We start from the raw sequence: 20,340 nt of genomic DNA on the forward strand, positions 1-20,340 counted from the left end.
GCACAACGTCAAAATGAGCGCCTTTCAAAACGTGGCATTTAAAAGCTCATTGACTTCATTTCCTTGAGACCCAGGGAGTGAACAAACCTCATCTTCGCTCATGTACGTTTACTTGCACAGAGCTATGCTATCCACACTTGTGTCCTTCTGAACACGATGTGTCAACACAATTATCATGTGGGGTACATTGCTTTTCAACGCATGTCCTCATGTACAAAAAATCTGAGCGGTAAGAGTACACTTTCACAATGACGGTGATATATACAAAATCTTTATTATATAAAATATACAAAAATGATTAGAGAAACTACAGGAATGAGTGAATGAATTACAAAGAAAATAAATCATATCAAGTAAACTGAACAAATACAAAACAAAAAAGCACCTGATAACCTGTATTTTCTAATGTTCCTCGATATTTTCAGAGCATGTCTCTGCAGCTATCACCTGCATCTACAGAGGGGCAGTCATAAACCTGGCACAGCTGAAAATAATCCACTGACATTACACTAGTGTTTCAGTAGAATGTCTTCAAAGAGATCACATTATGCTTTGTTCAGTTCATCAGAGCTGAATTTATTGTGCTGCCCGCACCTGAATAAATTAATACACAATGTAACTCAGTGTGCAAGTGCAGGCATGATCCACCCACACACATCCTGCATCTCTCTCTCTCTTTCACACATACACACACACACACACACGCCCATGCACGCAAAGAGAGCTGGACGAGAAAGTCAAGAGTGTTGTGGTCGGGCTAGCGTCTCATGTAGCCTGAATAATCCTGATCTTCCTCCTCCTCGTCTTCCTCCTCAAGTGTGGAGTCTGTGTGCATCTGGGCAGAGCCAGGGCGTGTTTGTAAGTAGTGAGAGGGAGTCTGTCTGCAGTCTGAATGTGTAAGGAGTGGGCTGGCTGTATGGCCCAGCCCTGGGCTGTCACTCTGCCCCACCAAAGGCCCCTCTCCGCCTCCAGGGGACAGAAGCAGCAGGCACTCATCGGAGCCGTCCTTTCTCTGCAGCTCTCCTGTGCTCTCCGCCACGTCCCCTTCATCTTCCGCTCCCCCCTCTTCCTCATCCTCATCCTTATGCAGTGTTCCCAGAATCACAGACAGCAGGTTGACATCCTCAGAGTGCTCCAGGTCTCCTTCCCCTCCCTGCTCCTGAGCCCCGAGCTCCTCCCTCTCTCCCTGAACCTGATCTCCCAGAGAGGGGGGCTCCTGAGGTGCCATCCTGTTCGAAATTCCAGAACTGTCCACGGTGGAAGCCGTGCTGAAGGACACGGTGGAGTCCGATGCATCGTGGGACGTGCTGCTGGATCTCGTCCCTCTGGAGAGTCCTGCCGGGTGGCTGTCATAGCCATTATTTCCCCCCTCCTCCTCCTCTTCCTCATCCTCCTCCTCCTCCTCATCTGAACTGTCTCTCACTGGCTGTGGTCTCTCGCTTTTGCCTCTCCCTCTGCCCCCTACCTCTGAGATGACAGAGATGAGGAGGGGGCTGTTCCTGTCCGCAAGCAAGTAGTGAGTCCCCACCAGGGATGTCTGCACGCAGGAAAAGGGGAGAGACACCGTGTCACACACACTGTCCTATATTTCCCTCTCTGTTCTAGATTCTCTGCTGATCATGTACATCTGATTACCACCATGCTCAAGTGCTAGTGAAGGGAAAGTGAGGCTTCACAAAGCCCATAAAGGATACAGCTACCACACGCTATCAGACTTTGGTCTTCCTACCAAAATTCTGTGATTGGTCCAAAGAGGTGAATCATTGCCAGACCATGGCTGCTCCAAAAATATTTGAGGTATGTGAAGCCTCACTCTCCCGTCAGAACCCTGCATTAGGTAGAGTTAAACTGATAGGCTGATGGACGGTCAAATCCAGAGCTAGTTTAAATTCCTGCATGCTGCACTGTGCAACACTGTACACTATGCTGAAAGACCTTATTTAACTATATTGAAAATCAACTGGACCACTTAAACACATTATCTGTATCTGCAAAGTCTATATGGACATGACTGAACATGATGTAATAGCTAATACCTAGTGTTTATCCTTATTCACAATTACACAGAGATGTGTAATAGTGAATAATGATAAACAGTTGTGAATAACAGTGATTGATGACCAAAAATGTATAAGGGTGGATCAGGGTGTATGGGGATGAATAACAATGAATAACAGTGAACAGGAGCGTATAAAGTGGAATAAAAGGTTTGTGAGGCCAAATAAGGACAAATGCCGGTGGATGGTTAGAAGCTGGTATGGCTGAATTAGAGTGTATAAGGAAGAATGATGAGACAGTCAGGTAAAGATAAAATAAGAAAATGAGTGTGTTTAAGGGTGAGAATAAGGGAATGTAAGGGGGAATGAAGGAGTAAAGAGTGAAGCAGAGTGTATGAACATGAATAAACACAAATAAGCCTGTTTCAGGGTGACTAGCGGTGAAGTATTTGGATTAAAGATATACAAGGGTGTTTACTGACGGATAAATGTTACTGCCACCCATGCAAAAGAAGTAACATCGGTGCCCACATGAAACAGGCTCTTACCAGGACTGTGGGTAGATGGGTCTTCGGTTTACACAGGAAACCAGTGTAGAAAAGGCCCATCAGAACTATCCCTCCCATGATCAGAGGCGCTGACAAACACGCAAGGATGAGAAGAGCTGGACAGAGATAAAAGAAAACACCAGCACACTATTCAATGCCATATTCATCTGATCATTCATTCATTCTTCATTTAGCACAGGAGTTGAGAAGCAAAAAGGGAGACTGTGGGTAGGAAATGCATTCCATTCAACCAATCAACCGTCAGCCACATTAGGTTGCCAGATTGGGAATTTGGCTTGAAAATGAAGCTAAACCCCCTTCTCTGTCAATAAGTGATGTCTGGGCCAGTATAATAATGTGAGGTGAAAACTCTGAACTTCCACGTCCTTGCGCCTGCCACCCTGTTTAGGCACTTATTTTGGGTTGGTTATCCTATGGTTTAAATGCTCACCTGAAGTCTCACTTCGGCTCTTCTTCTCGGGGATGGTGAAAGCACAGGTCCAATCAGAGGACAGCGTGTGCTTATTGACATTCAGCTGGGGCAGCACACGTACACAGTACTCCACCCCCGCTGGAAGGTGCTGCAGCACGTAACTGCTTTTTGATGTGATGGTATGCCAGACCTGAAAATTGGTGAGGAGTGTGAACACAAAGGAACAGCAGATCCACACTTATGATTCCGTATGCTGTGTGGCTGCTCTTGATGGGAGAGTGAGGCTTCATGAACTCCACAGCAGGTGGCTCTAGTATACTGTGTCAATCAAGACTCTTACGAGCCAATGAAAAGGCACTTCTCTCCACATCAAAACACTATCATTGGTTCAAATGAGCGAGTCACTGAGTGAGTCACAACACACAATTCCTTCACTAATTTTTACATTCATGAAGCTTCACTCAACCCATTGCAACAGACTATTGGTTTACACAGTGGTAAAAGGACAGAAAACCCTTATTCTCCACCGGGGTGACATCTGCTGATGAGGCCTGGGAGCCCACAGTGGGAAAAATGTGCTTTGTTCCACTGTGGATAGGGGAGGGTAAGGTGGTTAGGGTTTCCTTGCCTCACTGCCCTCAGGTACCCATTGGTCAGACAAGTGGAGGTGCTTGGATGATGTCAGTGCAATAGCACCTATCCTCCAGTGAGCACTAACTTGACTGTAGTGTGCTGTGTGACTTGTAGTGGGAAAAATAGCAGTAAGCTGTGTGCAAGTGGATTACATTTGTCTCATTTCAGCACTTCTGCATGCGAGGGCAGAGAGTATTACAGTGAGACAAGCTGTTAATGGGTAATTGCCAAATCCAAACAGAGTTGCGTATAACAGAATAAACATAAATGAATAAAAATGTTATACTAAGAATAAGAATAAGAATAATAGACTACAATTCACCATCTGCCGTGCAAAAACGAAAAATGAACTCCAAGACAAAGCAAAACAAAACGATCCCTTTTACCTTTGTATTTCCAGCTCTCTTCCAAAAAATGCGGAAGTTGAAAACCTTGAATATTCTCTTTATGGACCTTCTTGCATTTCCTCTGGGAAGTGTGATGGTGAGATTAAGGCAACCTCCACAACCCGTCACAGACACTTCAGGGGGACCCAGGAAAGCTGGAAAAGACACGGATGTCTGATTAATTTGTAGTGGTACGCACACACACACACACACACACACACACACACACACAAATGCTGTACAGTATACTCAAGCATAGATGAAATACGACAAAAGTTTATAGTGCAACATTCTATGACACTAGAGAAACTGGTACACAACAGAACATTAACAATATTATATTCATAATCATTAAGTGATTACCATATATTTCTCTGTCTAATTAATTTTTAACCAATCCTTATGTCCTGAAGTGTTTGTTTTCTTCTTCATGTGCAGACTTGGTGTTAAGGCCTATAGGGAATGAGTGGGCGGATGTAATATATCTCTCCTGAATGACACTAAAACACTCATTTGGCCAGACAAACAGGCAGACAGTTGAGTTCCCATTAGCTGGCTTAATACGATAAAGACCGCTAACAAGAATAAAGTAAAACTCATTCATAAGTCTTACTGTCTGTAAAGGGGGTGAAGGTGTAGTTGCTCCAGGGGGATTCCACACCACCGTTCACAGCCTTCACGGAGATAGTGTACATGTGTTCGACATGCTTGGTACAATTCCAAAGTGTCTGTTTCACTTCGTCTACTGAGGGGTCTAGGACGTTTATCTCTGTTTCATTCTTCATACAAGGGCTGAAAAAAAGAAAGATTACAGGTGTAGAATAATCCTTTTAAAGCTGATAAACGATCCAAATACTTTGGCCTGCACATATTCCCCTATTCCTAATATATTCCACAGGAGCCCCTATAGCACAGCATATAATACTGGTAATTCCATAATTTTGAGACAGGCAATTCATTTCACCTCCATGGAATGACTAACAGCATCAAAATTTTCAAAGGCAACTCTGATAATTCCAACAACCAACAGTCAAAACCAGCTTCAGAAGTTTTCAATTTCTGAAAGTTTGGTTTTGCAAAGCATGCAACCTCCTTGGAAGTTCCCATAGTCAGTACCATAGAGAAAAGACAGCTGTATCTCTCCTCTCTGTGAAGAGATATCTGTCTGCTGAGTTTTCTGTAAGATGCTGCAACATTGATGCGCTGTTAGTGATGCCCATCTGTTGCCTGCTGGTGGTGGCTAATACAGGTAGCAGCTCTTTACTTCAAAGAACTTCTAAGGATGTGGTTTCGAAGTTCAGTCTCAGAAAGCAGCACAGTTTCACTTTGGGTACATGCTGTCCTGACCAAAACCTCATGATACTTCATATTCAAGGAGGTCAAACAAGGAAAAGAAAATCATCAATCTTGATAACAACAACAATTCAATCTCAGTGGCAAATAACTGACAATCTACTGACGAACCGACTCTGCCTAGGGTGTGATGGTTAAAATGTGTGCACATGCACTACAATACATGCAATTTTTTCCTCAGCATGCACCCTTATACAGGCTGACAGTGTTGAAAGGCTTGATGATATTTTATGCCGTGAGATTTGTACTGTCTTTGTTGAGGTAAAGCACCTTGCTCCAGGGTACAACAGCCGTTTCAGGTTTAGAGTGGGAGACATGCTTTTACAGCTACCTGACATGTCTACCTGCAATCCAGGACCAGAAGATCTTATAATGCTGCTCAGATCATCTGATAAATTAGTTTGAAGAAATGTTCATGGACTCTTGTCACCCACAGACAAAAGGAAATTCTTTCTTTCCTTATGCCTCTACCTTGCCAACTCACTGCTTGGCTGGCTCAGTTTAAGGTGAGCCAGATCCATTAATACAGGAATCAAAGTAACAAACAGGGTTTCACCGAGACCATTTTTCTCAACTGATCCGCGTACTGGAAATTTCCTCGACAGCATCGGCCAGTATTAAGTGCCTACATGAGTTACTTTTCATTATAATTGTTGGGAGCAGGTGAAAAGCTCAAACTCAGTGGGTGTAACTCAATCCTACAACCTTCCAAGAGGAGAAATTAAGGACTATTTTATGGAGCCCCTTAGACAACAGTCAAAAAATGCATCTCTTTTGCAATTTGTACTCTCAATTTATTAATCTGGACCCATAGTTTAGTAATTTGTGTTCTGACTTCACCAATCCACACCCACTGATTGGTAATCTACTAATCTTCTTTATGAAGGTTAAAGAAACTAAACAATGACCCTGTATTTGAAGGTGTCCTATTGTACCTGTCAGATAACCCTGTATCTTAAATTGCCTTTCTGTACCTGACCCTGTATCTTAAATTGCCCTACTTTACCTGTAGATGACCCTGTAGGTAGTCCCCTCAGGTGTTCCTGGCCCTGGGTCCCATCGCAGGTTGTGGTTGAAGTTCAGAGACTCAATGGTGACATTGACAGGTGCAGGAAGAGTTCCCAAAGCTGCAGTAAAAGACAGCAAACATTAAAACACACACGCTCTCATATATGCGATCAGACACACACAAATGCACACACCTACGCTAATCTTTTTTTCAGAACAATGAACTGTTTCTGTAATGTTATGCTGTTGTAACATGCCACCTGTTATCTCTGTTTGTGGTTACAACAATAATAGAAATATCAAGAGACAATCTCAGGACACTGCACTTGGCTGTGATAAGATTGTTAAATGCCTCTTCATTTGCATCAGAGAGAACCTTGATAAACGCATATCTACCCGTATGTTTTAAATGAACGAAACACTTACCATGACAACACAGTTGCGTGAAGTAAATTGCTCTGAGAATGTGTGTCATAATTTAACAGCACAATACCCCCATTCTGTGTTGCTCTCTCCCGTCGTCGACAGGCTGGAAAGTAAAGAAAAAATGCTCTAATACTGTTTAAGTGAGACACAACAGCTTAGCCTGAAGTCATCTTAGCCTGCCCACCTATTACAATAGAAAAATGGAAAAAGACAACGGAAAAAACACTGAAAAGGTCAATATGTTGTGTGGTTTCCCGGTCTTTTACAATTTTTCCATTTCATTAGCTCTAACAAGGCAGCTGTTAAAAATTTATCGGGCACACTTGATGGACTGATTTAATTTCTACATTTACACATGGATGTTTACATGAATTTACCAGAATAATCTTTAAGACGTAAACCAGCAATTTCAAAGCCAAATCAGTAATTGTCCTGTAACTGTTGCGCTACACGTGTCGTGACTTCCACCTGTGGGCTGTGGGGTAAAGGGTGACATCGCCTTTCAGTCCCAAATGCAGCCTGGGGAAAGAACCTGCACTGACACGCTTCTGCTTCTTATGATATCTCTCATCTCATGAAAACTAAGTATATAAAAAAACCCCGGGATGCAGCCAGAGACGTTTTCGGGACCGTGTTTTTACGTGATGATTTTTCCACGGTTGTAGTCTGGAAAGAAGCCCTGCCCCATGCTGATTGAGCTAACATTCTCGGTGCCCCTTTGGTTCGTCTTGAACACGCCATAGCGCTCTTGCCTGGACAAGACTCCGGATGTGCGGCTCAAGACTAACGTTTGGTAACCGAAACTACCGTTTGCGCGAAAAGGTAGCCTACTCCTCAACAGTCGTAATAATGTCATGCTGCTACGACAATCACAAGTGATAGCGTGAAAGTAGGCAAGGGAAATAGTTGAATTAACGTCAGCTACACAAATAGTAAACAACTATCGTGAAAAATATTTTACAATATTATTTTACAGTTCAGTTCAAAGCCAGCACGGTTCTCCAACTGTAAGATTCGTGCTACCATATCCTTTTTCGATAGTGCCCTTGGTACGGGCGTTCACTAAACTACTAAATAAATCAATGGACAAAAACTTATGTAAATTGTTATTTACATGTTCATTTCAAATAGACAGGCTGCCTGTAACAGACTAGTGTATTATGCATGGTCAGGTTCAAGTGTTAATTCCATTAAACAGTTATTAAACCGTATGCTCAGTATTTAGCTTCAGACAACAAAAACTAGATGCTTTTGTTAGCTTACTGTTGACGTTAGCTAAATTCGGTACCTTTCTTTTTCGTCTTCGCTATCGGCAGATCCAGTACCTTAGAAGAAGGGAAAGTCCGTGACAGGCAAACGTGGAAAATGGACTATGATTCATGTGGTCATGTAGCTGGCTAGCTAACTACAGTTCAAAAGCAGAAGCGAAAGCGGTTGAAATAAACGCCCCAGCAGCCACTTAGCTGGCTTTCCAAAAAGCTAGGCTTGCTATATATTAGACTATACGTTAAAGATCACATGCATTTCCAAAAAGCCTCATCTTATGGGAAAACAATTTTATTTCCGGAACCCCCACTGACATCTGTTTTCCTACATAGCTACAGTTTCTACCTGATATGATGGGGTCAAAGTCGACTGGTCACATTTAGCCACAAGAGGGAGCTACTACGCTGTCGCGTCGCCTTTTCTTCCTTCGCAACATTAGCAGTTTTGGTGACGTGAGATTCTGAGATGTTTCAAATCTGGAGATGTTGCTGATTCATATCGTGCATTTCTCTGAATGTATTGTACATGTATGTGCATAACAGGCGGCCATTCCGCTCATTTTAACATTTCAATATTTTTTTTATTTACTGAAAAAATGTGCATGTGAGTTGAATCAGAGTGCATGGGAGACTAATAGTCGTGCATTTAATAGAATCATAAACGTACTACTCATACTCAAAGCAAGTTATAATGTTGTAGATATCACTTCAGATATTCGCTGAGCTCCATGGCTTATCATATGCAAAATCCTGGAACACTTTATTTCCCCCCCAATAGATTACATGTATTAGGTGTGCAGCGGAATCAAGAGGTGAAAAGTCAACAGCAGATAACAGGAGGAGCCATTCCACAACTCAATCCCTGCTGGGAGAATGTCACATCCCACACACCTATTTAAGAGTATGAAAAATGTACTGGATGATTATGCCAAAACTTGGCCAGCCTACCGCTAATGTTTGGAAACTGTGGACAGGACTGTGGAAACTGTTCACAGAAAGAATTTTAGCTTCTCATTTTAAGTGAAGCGCCTTGTTTCAGGACACTGCAGGCTGTTACAGCTCCATATGTGCTACATATGTATAAATTACATACAGCTATACAGGTCTGGTCCTATGTAATCCAATGATAACAAAGTTATTTTTTCTCCTAAACTAGTTTACAGAAATAATTGTTCAGAGGCACTGACCCAGTTTTCCAGTACACTGTTGTTTATTTTTCCAAGCAAACATCCTTACCCAGAATGATGTACATAGCTTTTTCCATTTTAATATATTTCCATATGTATAGTACAGCTGGATACTGAAGCAATTCAGGTTATATGCCTTGATAAAGGGTACAGAGCTGATGTTCCACCCACAATCTGAACCTATAACCTTTAGGTTAGAACCTTGGTTTTTTTCCTTAACCACAAGGTTACATTGTGACACCCACCACCAGTTAGAAAGTGTGATTAGAAAGTGCAACAATGGTAAGTAAAGGTAAGTGGGGAGTTTTTTCCAAACCCAGCATGAATAGATAACATCAGAGACTCTTTAAACCAACCAGGGTGACAAGCAGAGTGGTCAAAAAACAAGTGAAAAAGCTGGTGAACACGTTTTCAGCTGTTTGTATTCATACCAGGAACTACTTTGAGCTGGAGAGATACCACAAAATAAGTTATCCTGTGCAACGGAATGGAGTGTGCTGTTATGCTGAGATTCATTTCTTGAAAGCTGCTGCTTGCGTTATGTGTTTATGTTTGGTTCAAATGCTCCTTGTCAAAGTCCTTTTCATGTTGCTCCACCATGAAGCTGCCCTGTGCTGCACTGCCAAGCCCAAACCAGTCTATCACCCGGTCAGTCTTGGTCATGATATCTCATTCTAGCCCAACAGCAATCCAGTCCAGCTGAGTGTGGTCATGTAGACCTTCTTGTTGGTCTGTGTCTGTCTAGTAAATGAAGGTGAGGAGGCAGCTGTGTTGGGGGCCCAGAGGTGTGTGGTGCAGGGGCAGGTGGGGGAAGTGCTGGCTGAGGGTGGGGGCAACGGGACTGCTGATGCTGTAAGCCTTCAGGGAGGAGAGGCCGTTTAGCAGGGACACGTCCAGGAAGGACATGAGGAGAGGAGAGGACGAAGAGGACACGGAAGTCTCCGTTGTGAGGAAGGGGCCAAACCCGTCCCTGCCCCTGCCTCTCTCCGGCCCCGAGGGGATGTTCAGGGCCTGCTCGGGGTGGGGGGCCCCGGGGGCGGAGGTGTGTACCCGTAGCCTGCGCAGCCCGAAGAGCGCCAGCGGCTGGGGGGGCATGGGGCCGGACCCGCAGGCGGAGAGGCGCAGGTCCTGCACCGTGCTCCCGTTCAGGAGCTCCTGCAGCACCCAGGGGTCCCGCACCCACACCGTCAGGCCTCCCTGCGTGTGCAGGCCGGCGGGGGTCAGCGCCGAGCGCGGCACGGTCCGGCAGCTGCACAGGAGGTTGGCCAGCGCCTCGTCGCAGTCCCGGATCTCGGAGGCGCAGCTGCAGTTGCGCAGGCCGCTCCCGTGCGCCGCGCTGTCGAAGAGCAGCGTGCTGTTCCGGGGGGCCCCGCCCCCTAGCAAAGACCCAGCCCAGGCAGAGGGGGAGGGGAGAAGCGCACTCAGAGCCCACAGCAGCAGAGGCAGCAGCAGGGCGGGGTCCCTGCGCTTAGGCATATCCACCCAAACCGCCCGGCTACATTGCCAGACCCGTTTCCTGCAGCGTCACGATCAGCACAAACCTGCAAAAACACAGAGGATGGCGCTGTCCCTCTTTCTGTTTAGATTTTAGAATGTTTTATATTATATATATATATATTATAATATATAAGTTTTAGGAAGTTTTCTCATCTCATTCATTAATCACAACTCAGCGCCTCTATAGAAATAGTGTAGAAATGGTGCACTGTGATGGAATAATGGGTAAGTAGTGGAAGTAAGTGTCGGAATAGTACAGAAACGATGCCAGCCTTACGCAATTATGTTCTCCGCTTATGTTTTTTCTGTGCTCCCAGAGAACCAAATAAATTCTCCTTTATTTCCATTTGCACTCCGGCGGCCGTGACTGAATGAGCCAGCGAGCCAATTACGTCGGTCTAACGTCTGGGGAAAATATCCTCCTGGGCCTGAAGCCATGCCGGGCGGCAATCGGATGTCTATAAAAGCTCTGGCACTGTGCTGTGGTGGCACCCGCCGGGCACGCTAAATGGCCGGGAACAGACGCTGCCTCCAGTCTTTCTGAGCTTCGCCTTTAGGAAAAAAAAAGCGCATTACGTCCAGTGAAATCCAAGACCTGCAAGACTTTTTTTGAAAAGAAAAGACTTTCCGTTGTTGTAACTGGCATTGCGCTTGGACGTGTCGTTCAGTGCTTGGTCTTCCCTAACCGTATTTGGAAAAAGCGGGTGAAAGTTATTACAAAGAATCCCTGTCTGCCTCGTCCTTTCCTCTCATAAAGTGTGCACAGCGGTGATATGTACTCAGGGAGCTGCTACTGGTCTGCTCTCCTAATTCGGGTGATGCTTTTTTATTTTAGTGAAGTAGAACTGAATGTAGGCAGCTGCTGCTGAGGCAAAGGTATTTCTCCCAGTGTAAGGGGCATTGACTACATATCTTACTGGTCGCTTTAGATGGTCTTTGAAGTCGATCAGATTTGTTTTCCTTGGAGGCTAATCTGATTTACAGACGAGTTCTCTGAAGCCCACTTGCAGTACCAGATTATAGCAGGCACAGTTAAGGTGACAGGAGAGTGATTTGCCACTCTCTTTGACCCTGTTTAAAGGAAGAACATAGGGTTTGGTCTAATCTTGACAACACTCTAACATTTCTTTAGATTTTCTCTGCCTTTCTGTACACAGCATGCTTTGCTGATCATCATTATTTGCTGATCATAATAATTGACCCTTGTCTGGGAAATATCCGAGATATTTAGCAGTTGGGGATTCTCACACCAGTGACCCAGAATTTCAGTTACTCCCACACTCCAACATCCTTCCCCTGCTCCCTGCACCCTGATCTCACACTCCAGTTCTCTCGGTTCCCACCTCTCTTTGCTCCCACTCTTCATCCCCCTTTTCCATCCCAGCTCCCAGCTCCCAGCTCCGCTTCAAATGTTCCCCACTATTTCCCATTCTGGAACAGCTTCTGTGGCTGATCCTAGTTCCTACTCACATTGCCTGCTTTCTCCCACCACTCTTGCCATCATTCTCAGCTTCGACTGCTACCGACTCGCACTCATATCTCCAAACCCATGCCATTACTCCCAGCTCATACTTTTCCTCCGAGTTCACGCCGACTCCCCCATTTCATAGCGCTTCTCTGTCAGCGCGTGCTCAACTTCAGGCTCACGCTGTCACTCCCATTTTTCTAGTCGTACCTCCCAGTGTTCAGTCCCCAGTTCCAGGCTCTTGGCTGCCGGGCTAATGCTACAGCATGAGACAGGGTTGAAGGAGCAGAGAGTGTTCTTCTGACATCATGTTTCACATACGGCCACAGCACCCAACAGAGGGCACACAGGAATGCGCTCTGTGCAGGGCTGGACACTCCTGTCTGTGTGGTCTAAATCTGCTCCGTCCTACCCTTCCTCTGATACTGAAATTCACATTTCCACACGTGTTGAGAATCCTGATAATACTCCTCATTCATGTCTGTGATTGGAAGTTCGAGAAATGACCAACCAGAGAGAGAGAGAGACAGAGAGACAGAGGGAATGAGGGAATGAGAGAGAGAGAGAGTGTCGCTTACCTCGTTCACCATCACAGTTCATCTGCTTCTGTGCTCTGAAAGGAGACAAAAACACACAACCTGTTTTTTTCCAACTGTCAGATGATCTCTATCCCTCCTTCTCTCCACGTCTGCCTCCCTCCCTGTCTGCTCCTTTCTTTCTGGCTCTCATCCCTTGATCCAGCTGTTTCTGTCAACTAGTCGCCTTTAGCTTGAACTATCTGCTGCCACCCTATGTCAGAGAGAGGTAGTGCAGTAAACCATAGAACCGTCCAATTCATGTTTTTGCATAACACAGAAATGGACAAAACTAAACATGCAGCAGTATCATGCCTACCACTTCAACAGACAAGACACTTGCACTCAGCTATGGCATTGATCTACTTTAAACGTAAGGATACTTCATGCATTACAGAATAAGTATAGGGAATAAATTAAATCAGACAATCAAATAAAGAAACTCGTGGAGGCCCTTCTTGTTCCTCATGTTTTTTCCGGATCGAGAGAGTTGCATAATTCCCGTCCGAGACTGCAGTCCCCGGGTTCTCTCACCTGTTCAGTGTTTGTTCTTTCCCTCTCCGTCTCGCAGCAGAGGGTGTGGTTCAGGACCCCTCCTAATCCCAGGGGATCTGGGCTGGAGCACAGAGGCAGCTGTGGTCTGGACACTTGTTCTGTTCCCGAGCTTCTGTCCCGCTTCCAAAAATCGCTCTCCCTCCCCCAGCCCACCTCCCAGTATCCATGGCAACCCAAGCAGGAGCCCGTGGCCAGCCAGTTGCATCATTAACACAGTGGGACAAGGGCTCTTTGTGCACACACTCCTCAAGTAGATAGTATTAAGGAGGCTTTTGTGAGTGTGTGTATGTTTGTGTGTGTGTGTGTGTGTGTGTGTGTATGTGTGTGTGTGTGTTTGCATATGATCCTGTGTGCATATGTGTATGTGGTGCACAGTTGTATGCATGTGTGTGCAGGTAGACCTGCAAGGGCTGATTGTAATGTGTGCAGCTGGTGTGTTTGCAGGTGGCCTGTCAAACACACAGGGTTGCAGCGGCATGCACCACTCGGTCTCACTCTGAATGAGGGTCGCTGGGTCTGCCAATCATTGACAGGGTGTGGCCCTGGTGGCTCACTTCAGTCAGTCAGGGTGGGAACTCACATAATTGCTTCCTCCTCACTCTCTGTAACAACACACTATTAGTCTACTGTATGATAACTGTGTATCTATTGTGTCCTTTGGTACACCACAAATAACATTATTCCTGTTCTAATTCTTAGAATGAACTTTTTAGGGATACTTATGCAAAGCTGAAATAGACATTCTTGAATCCAGCTCAGGTCTTCTTTACTACTCTACTAAACATGTGATGCGTTCGGATATATCAGCAATACGTTAGAGCCTGTTGTGACTTTAGTTGTGGAAGCAGTTACTGTCTATTTGAAATCATTTACAGTGTAAGTGTTCCATATACTGTTTGATAAAACTGCACAGACTCTGCTTTCGCAGGTCTCAGTTTTGGTCCCCATTGATAAAAAAAAAGCTGTGCTTAAAGTTAAGGTATCAAACCTTCCTCCTTGTGGGTTGTGTGCACGCACTTATACCTCAAACCTCTCAATGACATAACCCAATCTTTTGTCAGTCTTGGGAATTCACATTTTAAGATTACACTTGTGCCCTATGTGTCCCATACAAATGTTTCAATACTACCTTCTGGGAATTGCGTAGGTGTAATTTGACATGGCTCATTAAATACTTTATTACTTTATATACCCATTAACTCAAGGTGGGTTACTGTTTGTAATAACATAACAACACACCGTAATCCTACTAGATATTATCTGGGGGTAACTCGGATTTCCATGTGATCATGCATAGTGACTGTGGTAACAACCGGGTGGTTGTCTAAGGCAGTCCTTTCTCTTCAACTGTCAAGTCGACTACATGGGGTGGCAGTGTAGCGTAGTGGTTAAGGGCCAGGACTCGTAACCGAAAAGTTGATGGTTCGATTCCCCATTAGAGCACTGCTGCTGTACCCTTGGGCAAGGTACTTAGCTCGCAATTGCCTCAGTAAAATATGCAGGTGTATAAATGGATAACATTGTAAAATGAAACTGTTAGTGATGTAAGTTGCTCTGGATAAGTGCATCTCCTAAATGCCAACAATGAAATGTAACTGATCTAGCAAACTGTCAGTGTTTTTAGTGCCTCTTTCTCCTCAGACAGGTTTTGATTATCCTGAGTGATTTTGCACTTTGGAAGGTTGCAGTTAGCTCATTCCAGCACTGGGGGGCAGTGAGGAAAAGAAGAAAGTTCAGTATGCATTGCTATGATGGGTATTGTTAGGCAACTGGAGGTTGCCAAGTTCTGAACTTGTGCTGGTCTGTAGGGGCTGCTGATTGAATATAGGTAAGGAGGAGCTGTTATCCTTGAGTGTCCGATGCACAGGCACCAGAGACAGGAATTCAAACCGTTATTTCCCTGGTAAACTGTTGATATGTTAAAAGAGATTTTCATAACAATGCATTTGTTTATTCAGATTTGAAGGAGAGTTTACAAGTGGGATTTGTGTGCTTGTTACATGCAATAGTGTGTCTATGCTTTTGTATGCTCTAAAGGGTGGTACAGTAGAGAGCACTGCAGAAAGCTGTTTAGATATTGCAGTGTCTGATGATCTTGCATACTAACAAGAATAAAAAAATTCAATACGTTTAATCTCACTTTTGCATTTCACTAAATTCACATGGTGTAAAAGAGATTGTAACCCTTATTTAGATCAGTTAATCAAAACTAAAGTCAAAGAGGCCCCCTGTCCTGTTTGAGAATCTACGGACTATTGATTTTGTACAAAAACAAGGACGCCATTCTTCTCTCAGCTGTTTATCACTGCAGAATGCAGAATCATTACTCATTATTATTACATTACATGCAGGATTACTCCTTTGACACATTTATCAGATCACACAGCCCTGCTGACACAGGGAATAACAACAACAATAACAACTACAGCAGTACAAATACGTATGTGGTGTTTTGGTCCTTCCACAGCAGTAACAGTAAAAATTAACCTTGATTAGTAAAAACAGCAGCTGTTTTTATACAGCAATTCAGATGATAAGATCTGTCTTTCCTGTCAGTGCTGTGTTTTGAAAATGTGCAAGAGGTCTAGATAGAGGCCGTGACCTTCAAAGCTCAGAACCAACACGTTTTCTACTGTTGTGGTTTACGGTTGTCAGGGAAACTGGGGCTTTAGGCAACCGCGCCCTCCCTTTGTAGAGGAAACAAACTGATTTTCCCCTCTGACTTACTGTTCCAGGAGAATGGGTGGAGCTTACAGTGGAAGTTACACTGGGAGGGCAGAACTCTTAGGCAACCCAACTCAGGGACTTAGTGAAATGCCATGAGTTGTGACCTCAACCCAACTGATTCCTAATCTGAAGGAAACACTGATGTCATGCTCTTAGCCTAAAGTAAACTGCCCTCAGTGACTAACCAGCTGAGTCTGTCACATGGGTGAGTTGGTAAAATGAGGAGCATGCACGTTGCCTTAAATAAAGGTGCTGGATGGGAGAAGAGAATCTACTGAAGAAATAAATTATGTTTGGACAGTTTTGAGGGCTGGGTCTTGGATTTGTGGCCTCCATGCAATCCATCCAAAGCTAATACAATCTACAATCTATATAAAAGTATACCTTCCATTTTTTAGGTGAGTGGATGGTTATGCATCTTATGTTCTTACCTTATGGTGAGAACAAGTGCAGATGGATGCATTAGCAATCTGGTCATTTTTAGCGGCCACACCCTAAACGCCCTTCATCTAACTGACATACCCACAGACACAGGCTCACACTCAACAGCTCACAGATGTACCCCCGCCAACGCCCACACACCAGACTCATGTCAGTATGAATAACACTTTCAGTGCCTCTGACTCTATGAGGAGAACAAGGAAGAGTGTAAACACAATGAGCTGGGACTTTCTTGGTTTAGTCTCCTCCTGCTCCACTGTGTGAACCCTTGTAACCCCCAGCTACGAATTTCTAGCATGCCAGTCACCAGGCCTCTTAACTTACTGTAACTGCTTTGTGATTACTGTAAACAGTCCCTCTCAGTAAGCGTGTGACATGTGTGTCTCCCTTAAGGACGACTATAGGAGGAACCAGGACATAGAGAAAAGCCATTGAAAAGCCCAGCCACATAGCAAAGGACAAGCTCTAAGCACTCACTGTACATACAAAATGTAGCTTTACTGACATTAATTATTTGCTTAGCTGAACAAGGCATCTGTTTATATAGATATATATATAGATATTTATATAGATATACTGTAGGTCCTGACGCAATTTAGATATCTTAGGGAATTGGGCACAAGCAAGTAACCTTCTGGTTCAGAGCCTGATTCCTTCATCACAATGTGACCTGGCCTCCCATTGCTGAATTTAACAAGCACGACAGAACACCCAGTGAAAACACCAACTTGAAATTTAAAAATCACATATCTAGAATCTGGAGAAGACGAGAGGGAAGGGAATGTAAGACCGTGAGAGGACGGAACAGGTAAATGGTAGCGTTAAACATGCTTACTCAAAATTTGATCTCAGCAGTGATGTGACTCACATGATTCACACAATATGATTGCTCCCACAATAGCAAACAAATGTACATCTGCCTCATTATTCATACACACAGTTCCCTCTTACTATGTAAAGATATATACATGGGTGTGTGTGTGTGTGAGCATATTGCTCCCAAACTAAAAAATAAATGAAAACGGATGTCTTTCATCTCCCCCCATCGTTCATAAACACTTTCAAAAAACTATCAACCCCCTCTTACATTCCAACACCATTACTATACACAGAGAGGGTTGAAAATAATGGAAACAGAGAACTTCCCATTAATGTGACCTTGCTTCTCTCATGACGTATTCCGTCAGGGGAAATCCATGGGAGTCCCCGAGACCGGGTCTGATAAGGTGAAAGGAATGAATATTAATGGGGGGCGTGTCACAGCTGGATACGGAGGGAGGAATCTGTCAGAAGTCATTCCATTTGTGCTCTGTGATGATTTGACTGAGGAACTAGCAGAACACATACTTACGGCCCCACATGTGCAAAATACAAGATCTGGAAGCCTGATTTCTTCTTTTCCCAGGGCTTCCTTTCACGAGCAGACGGCTCCGGCGGCTTGGCTGCTTCACGGTAAGGCTGTGTCTGCTCTCCTCTGAATGCTAGCTGTGCTGCCTCTATTACGTCTCTCTGTGTTCTCTCGTGCCTCTAAGCAAAATACAGGCTTGCTTTTGTTGAGTTTTCCTGTATGTATTGTTTTATTGTGAGCGACAGTGTTAGATATCTATGTTCTATATGGCAATGCTCCAGATGTCAGTGTCTAATCATTTCCCTCGCAGTTCACACCATTATCTCACTCTGAACACACTACAAAAATGTGGGGGAGGCCATCTGTCTGGGCCCTCACATGATGTGTAACTCGCTCAGCACCCTGTGACCGTAGTTTCACCAGTGGAAGTTTTTTGTAATAGTTTATGCCTCTGCCTAATGTGGCTAGATCACAAAATAAACTCTGTACAGCCTCCACAGAGTTACACCTAGATTTGTGCTGCTAAGAGCACAATTTTAGCTACAGGCGCTGCCTTACTCATTTTACTAATTTTAATGAATAAAGAAGTGAATAAGTGTGCTGTATAAATAAAGGAATGGCTCTCTCTCTCTCTCTCTCTCTCTCTCTCTCTCTCTCTCTCTCTCTCTCTCACTCACTCAGCTGTGACTCATTCCTGGAGGGACTTCCTCTTTCTGCAGGGGAGTATATTACCGCCGAGTCTGCTAATTTGAGCGACCGATTGTGTTCCGTGTCGGTGTCCTCACAGAGAGACAGGGCAGCTCTAAGGCAGGGGGCTCTCCACGTTCTGCCAACAGCGTGCTCTCTCCGGGGCTCCTTCCACTCACCCTGGGTTATCATCCTTCCATCTACAGCCCAGAGCTCATACCTTCGAGATCGAAAGCTCCCCTCAGACATGTGAGTACGGAGGAGCTGCATTCACACCAGGCCTACGCAGTGACTGCGCCACAGTGCAGCCCTGTTTTAACGTGTGTTTCCTTTTGCATAACCTCAGGATAATTCCAATGTGCTCCCGAATGGCGGTTCTCACGACTTTCTCCCTCTGCTTGCTGCTGGGTAAGTCATCTCGTCTACATTCACCGGTAACGCTGCATTCGGCGTGAATGATTCTTCTTCCTTTTTTTCAGTGGCAACCAAATCTTTGCTCAAAGTGGTCATTTGGTCAGGATGTGCTCATAACTTCTCTCTCTCTCTTGTTCTGAGTATGGGAGACATTGATGTGGGGCTTCCCCATCTCTCTGGTCTCTACACAGGGGAAAAAAAAAAAATTCACAACAAACAATGTGTAGGGACATAACGTTTTACGCAAATTTAAAATTTTATCCGAGCCAGCTTTTCACTTAAGTTATTTGATTTGATACTATGTGCTGAATATTACACCCGTGGGTAAATATTGAAGGCATGCATGAAAGCACTCCTTGACAGAAGAGTGAATCACACCCTCTTCTTGTGCTTCCAGTGTTTAGCAAATCACACAGAATTATCAAAGAAGGTGAAAGAGAAGGGAATGATTTATTAACCATTAATAAATCAAAGACATATTTACACTTCTTAGTATATGCTGTTCATTTCACGCTCCTTAATTCTTAACAGCACAAAATGTTCAGATGTGTTACCTTTAATTTCAGTGCCTATACTGATATCCCAGTGTGTTTATTTCCTGCTTCTGGTCTGTGATTAGAATCTGTTTTGAACATCACTGATCCTTGCATCATTGACTGCCATATTACTCGTGTGAGTTAGCCCGCTGGTGTTGGGACATTGCATATATCCTCTGAGTTTTTAGTTGTTGTTTTACAGTTTTTTACAATAATTTTCACACGTGTCTCAATACCATGTCCACTTTTTCTAAACACTTAACACATTCCATATCAGTAGACTATGTGAACTAAACTGTGTATACTTTTGCATTGCTTTGATACAAAATGCATTCAATCACCACTTCTTCCGAAATTCACGAATACCTCTCTCAGTCAATGTTCACCGGCAGCAAAATAGTTAACTTTCAGTTCAAAACCTAACAAAATTTAGATCACTGCAGATGGAAATATGCTGCATTTTGACAGACAAATGAAGCTATACGCTTGACAGATTATTCTGATTTTAGCAGAGAGTTTATTCGTTTTTTTTGTTTGCAGCCTTGTTACCATCTATACAAAAGTGGTCATATTTACATTGAAATGTGCATGTAGGCAAATTATAGATATAGTTGTCGCTGAAGAGATTTTCCACTATTACTGCTGTATACCTAAGTCATGGGCTATCAGTTAGAGAAAGTGAACCAAGAATGCAACTACAGTAAATTTACCACACTCAATAGTGATATCTGTATCACAGTATTGTGACAGGCAAAACAACAGATCAAAAAGTTTGTTCTTGGTGTCATGATAGCTGCTTGGCTTCAAATATTTATGGGGCATGGGGGATTGTAGGGGTGGATAAGATATGCTAAAGATT

The 20,340-nt window shown here is 44.0% G+C and overlaps 2 protein-coding genes across 2 annotated transcripts; both read right to left on the minus strand.

The window, feature by feature from the left end:
- Positions 1–435: 435 nt before the first annotated feature.
- LOC118789344 (interleukin-10 receptor subunit beta-like) lies at positions 436–8,380 on the minus strand. Its single transcript, XM_036545722.1, has 8 exons — positions 8,073–8,380; positions 6,785–6,887; positions 6,357–6,477; positions 4,611–4,789; positions 3,998–4,152; positions 2,997–3,168; positions 2,546–2,661; positions 436–1,537 (listed from the first exon to the last, which is right to left on the minus strand). Exons 2-8 carry the CDS (start codon positions 6,831–6,833, stop codon positions 758–760), a joined length of 1,572 nt encoding a protein of 523 aa, XP_036401615.1. The 5' UTR covers positions 6,834–6,887; positions 8,073–8,380; the 3' UTR covers positions 436–757.
- A 985-nt stretch (positions 8,381–9,365) lies between these two features.
- LOC118789463 (uncharacterized protein C21orf62 homolog) lies at positions 9,366–13,405 on the minus strand. Its single transcript, XM_036545896.1, has 3 exons — positions 13,308–13,405; positions 12,777–12,811; positions 9,366–10,777 (listed from the first exon to the last, which is right to left on the minus strand). The coding sequence occupies exon 3, from the start codon at positions 10,710–10,712 to the stop codon at positions 9,978–9,980; it is 735 nt and encodes a 244-aa protein (XP_036401789.1). The 5' UTR covers positions 10,713–10,777; positions 12,777–12,811; positions 13,308–13,405; the 3' UTR covers positions 9,366–9,977.
- Between the last annotated feature and the right edge of the window lie 6,935 nt (positions 13,406–20,340).

The sequence above is a fragment of the Megalops cyprinoides genome, chromosome 14, assembly GCF_013368585.1.
Source record: "Megalops cyprinoides isolate fMegCyp1 chromosome 14, fMegCyp1.pri, whole genome shotgun sequence".
NCBI lineage: Eukaryota > Metazoa > Chordata > Actinopteri > Elopiformes > Megalopidae > Megalops > Megalops cyprinoides.